This window comes from Nelumbo nucifera, chromosome 2 (assembly GCF_055504915.1).
Source record: "Nelumbo nucifera cultivar China Antique chromosome 2, China Antique-T2T, whole genome shotgun sequence".
Taxonomy (NCBI): domain Eukaryota; kingdom Viridiplantae; phylum Streptophyta; class Magnoliopsida; order Proteales; family Nelumbonaceae; genus Nelumbo; species Nelumbo nucifera.
Window position 1 is genome coordinate 502,501 of NC_142650.1, and position 12,645 is coordinate 515,145.

General features: G+C 26.9%; 1 protein-coding gene across 5 annotated transcripts in view; it reads right to left on the bottom strand.

Moving 5' to 3' along the window:
* The window catches only part of NSI (nuclear shuttle interacting), an 18,795-nt gene extending 18,261 nt beyond the window's left edge, over positions 1-534 (bottom strand). For all 5 annotated transcript variants that reach the window (XM_010246274.3, XM_010246273.3, XM_010246272.3 and 2 more), the window contains exons 1-2: positions 321-534; positions 8-93 (exon numbers count right to left, since the gene is read on the bottom strand). In XM_010246274.3, coding sequence (XP_010244576.1) covers positions 8-93; positions 321-355 — 121 coding nt within the window. In that variant the 5' untranslated portion in view covers positions 356-534. The remainder of the gene's footprint in view (positions 1-7; positions 94-320) is intronic.
* Between the last annotated feature and the right edge of the window lie 12,111 nt (positions 535-12,645).

The following is a 12,645-nucleotide window of genomic DNA, read 5'->3' on the forward strand; positions in this document are numbered from 1 at the left end:
AACTTACCTCCAATGAATCGAATTTTCGAACTACAGGGAAACAATAATTGATTACATATTTGAAAACTGCAAGCTAATGATTGACCAGGGCATCTGCAATAGATGAAGTTCAATGAAAATTTTTCTTACGTTATTTCCACGAATACGATAATTCTTAGTTACAACAAAGCTAACTGAAAATGGGAACCAGAACTAAAACCCTAAGTCTGGAACTAAAACCCTCTAAGTACTCAACCTGTTAATTTAAAGACGTAAACGTAAATATTAACAAAAAATACGCATTAAACGGTAGAGAGGGTTACGTAGCAACGCTTGCTTACAGGGAAGAACGTGCAAACACCGTCTTGGTTAGCATTTTTTCGCCCTAGAAATTCTCGGACCGGCACGCAGTGGAGGAGTGGGACAGTTTCTGAACGAGGTTTTTTCGATTTAATCTCACTCTAGAAATAATTCGTTAGCAAGCATTGTTCCGTTTTTCCGGCTGGGTAACCGATAAGCCTCCACGCTGTACCACAGAAAAAGACGCCCCGCCTCGCGCCTAGCACAGAATTCAAGCCAAAGCTTATACGATCCGATATTACATTATTACTGGCGAGGATCCGTGCGATGCACGGGATTTATAAGGAAAGTGAAATAATTCATACTTGTAAAGTTGTAATGCAATGTTGTTAAAATAATCAAAATTTTATTTTAATAATTTATTACAAAAATGTTTTAGTAATTTGGATATTAATATTTTTAGCAAAAAGTCAAAATCTAATAATTATTGTTAATTACTTAATAAAATAATTATTTTTCCACACTATTTGTTAGTGTTCTATTTTATTTTTTTATTTTATTAATGATTAAATGTTTCAATTTTTGTATAGGCTTATAGGATTGCCCGTGTTAATTATAAAACTATTGTTTTTTACAAATTAAAATGTTTATTTAATTATATCTTAATATAAAATTTGTTATCTAAATATTATATAATAACATTTACCACATATACATATAAATTCTAATTTGAGCTTATTAGGGGTTGTTTAACTTGGGCCATATCTGCTAAAGCCATCGCTGGACTCCAAAATTTTGATAACCAATTAGACTTCAAATCTGATAATCCTTGATAATGTGCAGACTTGGTGAATATCTCGGCTAGACCTAACTCAAAAAAAAATAGCTGCTTAAGCCTGTAGATTTATAGATCTAATTAGGTTATCTTAAGTTATAATTGATTTATTACTTTTTATTATTAATTTTGATTATCATATCAAAACTAATTTTTAATAGTTTCTAGATAAAACCTAGTGGTGAGCATTTGGTTTATTCAATTAAAAATCAAACCAAATAAATCAAAATTAAAAAAAAAACCAAAACCAAAACCAAAACCAAAATTTTTTTGTTTCGTTTTTTGTTATTTCAATTAAAACCAAATTTTAATAATATGTACTCTATTATCTATATTATAACATATAATATATATTATATATTATGAAATCAAATTTCATTATATTATATATTAATATATAATATATTATATATTATATGTTACATATTATATATTATGTCTTACATATTATATATCATATATTACATATAATAATAGAAAACTTGGTTAATTTGCTTAAATGAATTTCTAATCCTGAAAACTAAGACCGATAACTAATTTAACCAAAAATCAAAAAACCAAACCAAAAAGAAAACATAAACCAAAATTTTCGGTTTGGTTTTCGATATCAATCGAATGGTGCTCACCCCTAATAAACCTATTAAAATTTAATTATCCTATCAATAATTTATACCCTGGCTTGGTGTTGGTCTAAGCTAAACCTAGCTTAGAACAAAATACTTGATTGAGCCCAAGGTTGATCTAAGTTATAAATGATCATCCCTAAGTAGGAGTCATATGACATTATGCAAATGGTTTCATTTTTATTTCTCATAATCTTTTACTTTTTATACTTATTTTAATTATCCTATTAAATTATATTTCAATTTTTTAAATTCATAACTACTAATTAACTTTTATTAAAGTTCATAACTTTTAATGATTGCTAGATAAAAAACTTCCTAAATTTTAATATTTTAATTAACTTTAGTAATTTTTTTAATTATAGTTATTAGGCTTCAAATTATATATAGATTGAACGTTATAGGTTTCTAGACGAACTAGAACCGCTTTAATATTGTATTTATTAATAAATAAAATATTTTAATAAATACAGTTAATTATTTAAAAAACACTATAATTATTATTAATACTATAATAAAATATTATTTTTAATAAATAATGTATTTATTAAAATACTGCTAATTATTAAAACACTGAATTTATTGAATATATGTCTAATTAATTAAATACTATTAATTAATAAATATTGTATTTGTTAAAATACTGTTAATTATTAAAAGTACTATAACTATTATTTTAATATTAATTAATAAATACACTATTTTTAATAAATATTGTTGATTAATTAATAAATACATTATTTATTAAATTTTTAATAAAATTGAATTTATTAAAATACAATTAATTATTAAAAAAATACTATAATTATTAAAATATTGCTATCTATTAAAATATTATAACTATTAAATTACTGTATTTATTTAAAATATAGAAATATCTGTATACTATCATATTTTCAGAAATATTGCTGATTTCTTAGCTAAAACTAATTAAATGTAATTTTCTGCTATTTATAGCTTAAATTATAATTACTGTTAATTACAGTTTAAATATAATTCTTGTTAATTATATTACTGTTAATAATTAAAATACATTATGTTTTCATTATTATTCAGTATTTTTCAATAAAATACAATTAATTTAATTTTAAAATTATTTTTAGTATTTTAATTAAGTCTTAGGTTTTTTAGAACTTTTGGATGTTTAATTAATTTTTGGTATTATTTATTATTATTCAGTAATTTTTGCATATGAGTGCTTTTCAATAATTTTTCAATAAATACCCTTTTTAATTATTTTCAGTATTTTAATTATATTTATGCTTTTTCAGAATTTTCTAGATTTTTAATTAATTGTTGGTATTTTTCATTATTACTCAGTAATTTTTGCAATAAAATACTTTTAATAAAACAAGTTATGCATTTTAATTTTTTATCATTTTTCATTATTTCATTATGCACAATAAAGGTCTCAACTCATAAGTTATCTTATAATATTATTAAAACTATTGATTAATATTTTTATATTTAAATTTCTTATTTTGATTAGCATTTATTAAGTTTGGTTTTTAAGTGGATTTGAAACACATTTTTAATATGTACTAAGTTTTGTTAATATTTATTTTAAGTGAAAGTTTAGTAGATTTTTAAATTAGTGATTTTTTGATTGTTTAACCTCAAACTATTTATATTATTACTATTCTCTCTCTCTCTCTCTCTCTCTCTCTCTCTCTCTCACACACACACACATACACACACACACACACACACACACACAAATGTAATAATAACATGCATTAAAACAAGAGGCCTTGGTAAACCCAAATGTGTGTGTGTATGCGCGTGCGTGCGTGCGCGCATGCGCGCTCGTGTGTGTAAAAAAGTGCATAGCTTTATTGATCCAATCAAAATAGACAATGATTATTTTTTATATTTATAAAACAAAATAAAATAGAGAAAATGAAAAAAAAAAGTGATAAAATAGATAAATAGCTTATCTCAGAGGAGGGACATACTGACATGGCAAGGCAAGGATTACATCTCTTGAATACAAGTATCAACGGTTGGATGGTTGATAAAGAGAATTAGATGACACTCAAAGGGCATTTGTGTGTTTTCAAATGGCACTTAACGGTTGGTTAACGGACTAGTTAACAGTAGGTACTGGATTGACACTTTTTGAAAGTTTGGGTACTGAACTGTCGCATTTTAAAGTTCAAGGACCAAAGTGACACTAGACCCAAAGTAGGGCATTAGTCAAGAATTTTCCCTATTACTTATTACAAAAAAGAAAAAAGAAAACATTACATTATTACTGGTAGTGGCCCGTGTGATGCACGTATTACTTCTTAAAAATGTATTTTTAAAGTAAAAATGAAGAAATAATAATTTGTTGAGTTTTTATATACTTTTAGTTATTTACAATATAAAATACTTTTCCTTTATTTTTAGTTAGATTTATTGTGCTTTAAACTTATGAAAAACACACTTATACATGAGAATTGTATTTACATAAATCAATTACTTGGATGGTGTTTGGTATGGCTTCCGTTTATTTGAAAAAGCAGTGCCAACTCATCACCATGTGGGTGTTTGTCCCAAAATGCTATTTGGTATGTTTGTTTATCAAATAAATATTCGTCTTGGTTTATGTGTAAGCTAACCCTTGGGGGAAGATTCATTTTAACGTTTCTCTCCAACAACAAGGTGTTTATTTACTGTTATGCGTATGTAGCACTTAATGGCGTTTAATGACACCTAACTGTCAAACAATAGTAGAAAAACATTAGGGAAAATTCAACTTTAGTACCCTGAACTTTGGGAGTAGTGTTGAGTTAGTACTTGAACTTTCAAATGTTTCATTGCAGTACCTAAACTTTCAAAAAGTGTCAAGTTGGTCATTGCCATTAATCGACCATCAGTTATTTGCTAAAAATGTCAAAACTACCATTCTAAAGAAGACATTGTTTATTGTATTCTACATTGAGACTGAACCATTTATCTTCAAAGAAAAAGAGAGAAAAAACATGAAGTATGATAGAGGGAAACAATTACTGAAAGCAAAGAAATAACTAGACAAGAATGTGCTTCAGATCTAAAGGTAGAAGACAATGAACATTGTCTTCTTTTGAAGGGTAGTTTTTGACATTTTCAATAGATAACTAACGGTTGGTTAATGGCAGAGACCAACTTGACACTTTTTAAAAGTTTAGGTACTGCAACGACATGTTTGAAAGTTCGGGTACTAACTTGACACTGCCCTCAAAGTTTAGGGTACTAAAATGGAATTTTCAAACATTTATCAATTGCTTTTTTATGGATTTTGAAGATAAATCAAATACAAACATTTTTCAAATAAACGAAAGTCATACCAAACAACACCTTAGCATGAGAACCAAATGATGGTGGCTTTAGTTGTGTTGGTATACACTGCCATCAAGGTTAGGGTTGAGAAAATTGGTTACCCCATGTATTAATGGGCAAAATTGGGTTTTAACAATAGTTTGGGTCAAAGCAAGGGTTCATATTATGGGTTGGCCCTTAACTTTTTTTGGCATAAAGGTTGGCCCCTGGCCCAATCCATCTAATTAATACCCCTATTTTATTAGATAAAGCCAAAATAATTTAAAGATATTTAAGGTCCATTTAGTTTTTTTAGGAATAAGTGCTTGGAATCAGAATTTGCCCATTTCGATTCCTATTATTTGTTTGGTAGGAAGCTAGGAACAGAGGTCTAATTCCCATTCTCGAGGGTCCCCATATAGGGGAATGGTCATTCCCAATGTTTTCAAAACCAGACCGAATCGGACGGTCGGACCGGAAAATCGGGAACCGGTCATCTAACGGTTCCGATTTCCTCCAAATCCGCTTTTTTCCCCCAAAACTGTTAATTTTGGTCAGTAAACCGCTGAACCGGCTGGTTAACCGTTTGAACCGTTTTGACCGTTTTCCAGTTTTTTATTTTATTTAAATTTTTATTTTTTGTTAGAACAGGTCGATCATTCGGGTCAAACGATCGGACCGTTCGAACCGGTAACCGGACCCCTGACCGGTTCGATCACCGGTTCATTTTTAAAAAACATGGTCATTCAAACACCCCCTAAAGGGGATGGGAATCACATTCCAAAGCCTGCCAAGAAATGAACAACTTATGACAAAAAGCCCCTTAAATCCTAATATTAATAAAATAATAAATATTATTAAATTAATAGAAAGACAATAATAACAATAATACATTAATAAAAAACAATAAAATATTAATAAATTAATAATAAGAAATTATTCAATAAAATAATAATGAAGTATAGCTAAAATATTAATAAAACATAATTAAAGTAATAATAAAATAATATTAAAAATGTTAATAATTAAATAATAAAATATTATGAAAGTAAAAATAAGATGATGATGATGATGATAATAACAATAGGTATATTATTAATTAAAATATTAGTAAAATATTCATAAAATAATAATACTATAACAAAACATTAATAAATCAATAATAAAAAAGCAAAGATAAAAGAATATTAACAAGATAATAATAAAATAATAAGTTATTAATAAAATACAATAATAAAAAAATATTAAAGTACAAATAATATAATGGCATACTAATAAATTAATAATAAAACTAACAAATATTTATTAAATAATAATAATTATGTAGACAAATATATAACATAATTAAAGTAATAATAAAATATTTTTAAAATAATAGAATTTAATAAACTAATAAGAAAATAACAATAAAACATAATAAAGTAATATAATATAGTAATAAAATATTCATAAATTAATGATAAATAGTAAATTATTAATTATTAATTGATAATTACATATTCATAAATTATTAATAAAATAATAAATAGATTAATACAAAATTGAAAAATTCTATAAGCGTTTAATAGATATTGGATATGTTGAAAAGTAAGCTTATTGTTTTGTCTTTTAAATGCCAATCTATATTTCTTCCAACACTTTTGTTAGCGATGTTCGATTTCGTTTTTCGATTTCACTTTTAGACCCTTATCCCCACTCCACAAAATTAAAGGGACCCTATTACACCAATCATCGTATGCCATGAAGCTCCATATTATAAGGGCCTACATAAGGTTGACATGGCTTACCATGATCGATTCAATTTTCATGCATTTCATAGTTATTTTAAAGCCAAATCCAAGAGAAACCCTCTATGCAAAAAAAGAAAGAAAAAAAACATTGACATTCAAGAACGAGTTTATGCAACTCTCCATACAAAGTTGAATATGCCTTTTCATGGGCTTCATATGATATTCACCTCATCAACCACCAAGTCAAGTGCAACAATGACATTGTCCCTGCAAAAACCCACCTCAAATGGTAACTTGAACATCCACCAATAAAGTTATTCTTTGGGCTGCCACTTGAAGAAGGTTAGTCCGAACCCAACCTAAAAAGTTTCAAGTTGGGACTGTTTGGGTTAAAATTGGGTATAGTGTTATCTCTCTCTCTCTCTATACATATATATATATATATATAACAACCAATGAGATGCATTTTCCCAATAACCTAAATAATATCTTCTCCTAAAATTACTCTTAAACTACCTCCCCCACTTTCTCCAAAATTATCTCTAATTCCTATTCAAAATTATCTCTAATTTAGTAAAGAGTTTATCTCCTAAATTATCTCTAATTCCTATTTATCCTCTCCCATAATTTTTATCTATATCCATCTAAAAAAGTTTGGATTAAAAAATTTAAGAATTATTTAAATATTATAAAATAACTTTAAAATATTTATTAAAAACACAATAAATAATTTTATATTTTAAAAAAATATGTCACAAAATTATGTACTAACAATTTAAATTATGTTTTTTCTGGATTATCAATTTAAATATTTTTTAAATATTTAATAATATGTAATAGCTTTAAATAAATAAAATTCAAATAACAAAAAATTTTAAATATTTTATAGATTATTTAAATATTTATCATAACTAGATTTTAAATAGTTAAAATAAAGAAATTATGTAATAAATTCAAAAAACCTCTTCAAAGTATAAAAACAATTATAACATAATATTTAAATTAATAATAATTTAATATATTACAAATTTAATAATTAAATTATGTAATCATAGTACAAATTATGATTTTATAGATAATCAAATTCAATAAATAATTAATATTTTAAAATTTAAATGCATTACATATTATTTAAGTATTTAACATAACTAAATATTTAACATAACTAGATTTTAAATAGTTAAAATAAATACATTATGTAATAAATTAAAAAAAATCCTAAAAAGTATAAAAATAATTATAACATAATATTGAAATTAATAATAATTGAATATTTTAAATAATATTGTAAATAATTAATTTCACTTGTATCAAGTAATAATTCGAGAAAATAACTTTCAAAAATAATATTTATTAATAATAATTTTAAAATCTTAACCTATATTTATTATATAATTATATATACTAAAATTAATATTTATTGTCTTTTGTGATAAATGTATTTTCAATAAGTATGTATAAATTTATTTTGTTAAGTTATTTAATAGAAAACTTTCAATAATTATTGGAGATTAAATTACTGTTATTGAAATTTTTAAATTTAATTTATTGTACTTATTGTATTTATTGTGTTTTTGTTATAAGTTGTTGATTAATATTTAGTAGAGATTAAACTATTATTTGAGATTATACTATTTATTGACTAAGTTAATATTTTTTTAGTACTTATTGTATTTTTGTAATTTCTGTAATTATTGTAGTTTTCATTATCAATATATTTTCAATAATTGTGTATTTTTGCTATCAATTTTCAATAATTATGGGAGATTAAACTATTGTTATTTATTAGAGATAAAACTATTAATTTAGCTGAAATTATGAGTGTTCATTAGTTGGTTCGGTGTGGTCGTAGGCTATTTGGCCAACCAAATTGACCAAGTCAAGTTAGGGAGTTGGCTAGTTGAAACTGACTAACCTTTTATGAAAACCGACCCGCTCAAGTTGTATTGGTTTGGGTCGATTTTTTGGTTTGGTCAATCTATTCAAAATATTTAAACTTAAAATTTTAATTTAATTTTAAAAATTATAGTGTGATTATTAAATAATAAATTTAAAAATTAGATTTATGATATAAAACATTTTAGACTAAGAAATATGGGGAAATTCCCATTTTTTCATATTATAAATTATATTTAAAATATAAAATATTAATATATATCAATGGTTAGGTCGTTCGATTTTGGTTAGTTTACAAATGGCCAAAGTGGAACTGATCCAACTTGGTCAAATTAGGAAAATTTTGAACCAAAGCCAACCTAAAATACTAGAAAAATGATCAACTCGGGTCGAGTTAATTGGGTTAGTTGGTTTCATTAGTTTGATAAATAAACCTAATTAAAATTAATTATTGTTATTTTTGTATTATAAAAAATTTATTAAAAGTAGTATATAAAATATGAATAATTATTAATTATTTAAAAAGTTAAAAATATAAAACAATTGTATACTCTTATGTGTTTCTATTAGGGTCATTTGTTAGAACACACTTTTAGGAATGGCAATTTTCCCCATCCCCAATGGGAACCTGACTTTCCCAACCCAATGGGACTGGGGAAGGGGATTGTTTTGGCGGGGCGGGGACGAGGATTAATAGGAATCCCCGATCAAGGTCAGGGTTGGGGTCGGAGATGGGGATTGAGGTCCCTACCCCACCCCGGCCCCAATTATACATATGTGTGTGTATAAATACTATTTATATTAAATATACTATTATATTATTTATATTATATATATCAAAACATTATTTATAATTTATAATTTTTATTTATTTTAAATAAATTTATTTAAAAAAATACTATTATCTGAAAACATTTTGGGGATTCGGGTGCCCATGGGGAACCCATCTTCGTCATGGATCAGGGATGGGGGTTAATTTCAGAATCAAGGTCAGGGCCTTAGGCCCACGATTTCACTAAGGAGTGTTTGTTTTGCCCTTAGGCCCATATTTTTTTATTCCAAAAATACCCCTAACACTTTTTTTTGTAAAAAAACAAAATTGAACAAATGTAGCCAATAGAGTGGTTGTCCATGTCTTATTAAGGGCAAAAATGGTATTTTCATTTGATTAAATTTATTAAAATGAACATTAGGGTCAATACTGTCATTTTCCACTGTCACCTAATGGAAAATTGATTAAATCCATTATAAATTATAAGTGGTGTTTTAGTAAAATGCTAACATATGGTAGATTTTAGTAAATCCATGAAACTATAATGGCTATTTTAGTGTATGACCCTTTTTATTATTTAGCTTTCTCTTAATAAATCCCGTGCATCGCACGGGTCCCCGCTAGTATATATTAAAACTGGTCCTGCCATGTCGGCATAGCTCTCCTTTGAGAGAAACTATTTATCTATTTTCTCCTTTTTTTGAATTTTTTTAATTCCATGTCATTTTTTAAACAACCAACGAGATGCATTTTCCCAATAACCTAAATAATCTCTTTTCCTAAAATTACTCCTAAACTACCTCCCCCACTTTCTCCCAAATTATCTCTAATTCCTATTTATCTCCAAAATTGTCTCTAATTTAGTATTGAGTTTCTATCCTAAATTATCTCTAATTCCTATTTATCCTCTCCACTACTTTTTATCTATATCTATCTAAAGAAAGTTTGGATTAAAATATTTAAGAATTATTTAAATATTCTAAAAAATTATAAAATAACTTTAACCTAGCATCTTGAGTTGGGCTTGCGATTAGGCGTGTTAAGATTTGTAGCTCAATTTTTAGGTAGAATATATTGATAATATGTAGATATGTATATCACAAAAATGTTGGTTGGGCTCAAATTGGTTGAATTAGGCTCGGGCTACAAGGCTAGCCAAGGCCTCAACCTAAGCCCAACCTATGCAAAATCTTTGGTTGAGTCGGGCTCGAGTTAGGCCTACTCAAGCTGCACCCTTAACTCTTTTTTACCTCAAGTTCATTTTAACAAAGCCTATGTATCGCATGGGTCCCCACTAGTATATACTAAAGTAAAACATGCCATGTCATATGTCATCTCCTTGCTCCATTACCTCAATGAAGCAATTACAAAGGAAGTTCAAAAGTGCCTTTAGAAGCCCATGGAGTTGCCACCTCATCATGGCTTATCTCCCTTTTTCATATCCTTTTTATCGAGAAACTAACTATCCCCTACTTTCTCCCAAGTTATCTCTATCTCTAATTCCTATTTATCCTCTCCCCCACTTTTCATCTATATCTATCTAAAGAAAGTTTCAATTAACAAAACTTAACAATTATTTAAATATTATAATGAAATTATGTAATAATTTTACAGTATTTATTAAAAACATAGAAAATAATTATATTGGATTTAATAATATTTATATTATTAATAATTTTATATATTTATGAAATTCATAATGAAACCATGTAATAACAATATAAATTATAATTTAATGGATTATTCAATTTATTAACTAAATGATATTTTAAAAATATACATAAAAATTATCCAAATAATAAATTTAAAAATAAAATAAAATATTATTTAAATACTTTAAATAGTTAAAATAACGAAATTATGTAATAAGTTTAAAAAGTTTCTCAAGAGTAGAAAAATAATTATAACAAATTTCATAATGTTTGAATTAATAATAATTTTATATTTTACAAAATTAATAACAAAATCATTTTATAACTCTAAAAAATTATCAAAAACACAAAAAATAATTATAATAGATTTAATAATATTTGATAAAAATATAAATGTAAATAATTTTAAAAAAATAATATTATAAATAACTAATTTTTAAATGTTTTAAATATAAAAAAATTAATACTAAATCATATTTTAAACATTATTTAAAAACAAAAAAAGATTAAATAATGAAATTATGTAATAACTTCAAAAATTTATCAAAGAAACAAAATTAAGTATAATTGATTTAATAATATTTCTCTCTCTCGCCACCTCTCGTCTCACTATCTCTCTCTTCTCGCTATTTCTCTCTCCCCTCCTCTTTCACTATCTCTATTCCGCCATCACCGCTACAAGTTACAACGACGGATTTGGTATTTTTCTCTTGCCACCTCTCGTCTCCCTATCTCTCATTATCTCACTCCTTCTCGCTATTTCTCTCTCTTTATCTCTATCCTCCTCTTTCACTTCCTCTATTTGACCATTGCCGCTGCACTGATTTGGTACTTCTCTCTCTCTCTCACCACCTCTAATCTCCCTATATCTCTTTCTCTCTCTCTTCTCGCTATTTCTCTTTCCTCTCTCTTTCTCTCTCCCCTCCTCTTTTACTATCTCTGTTTTGCCATCGCCGCTACAAGTTGCAGCGGTGGATTTGGCATGGAAAGTTGCTGCCTTTACCATTGGTCGAGCACTACACCCACGAGCCCCCCAACACGTATGCGACCCTTCATCTTCTCCATTGCTCCAAACAACAGCCAACTCTCCGACCACAACATCGTCTTCATCTTCGCATCCACTGGCATAATCAATGGCACCACCTCTTCTCAAAGTCTCAGCTTCGTTAACAAGAACTCGCTCACATTGACAAACAAGTGATTATCAGTTACAGAGTGAAAGTCGTGGGATCTCCCCAATTGATAGAATTACAAAGTCATCTTGTGTTTTCATCATTGAGGCAGACCCATGTGGGAAAATCTATGAAAAGAAACAATTAGTGAGATGAATCGAGATTCTGTAATTGGATTTCTTGAAGAACCCATCCGCTTAATTTTCTCAATTATTTTTTTTCTCCAAAAGCTCCACATTTGATTTCTATTCAAACCCACCTCATTCTTTCAGTTCTTTATGCCACAAACTGCATCTATGCTTTGAAATTTCAATTAAACTAGAAGCTTCTCTATTTGTTTCAATTGCAAAGATGGGTAGAAACCTGAGTTCAGTACTCCAACAATGGCTAGAGAACCTTGACAA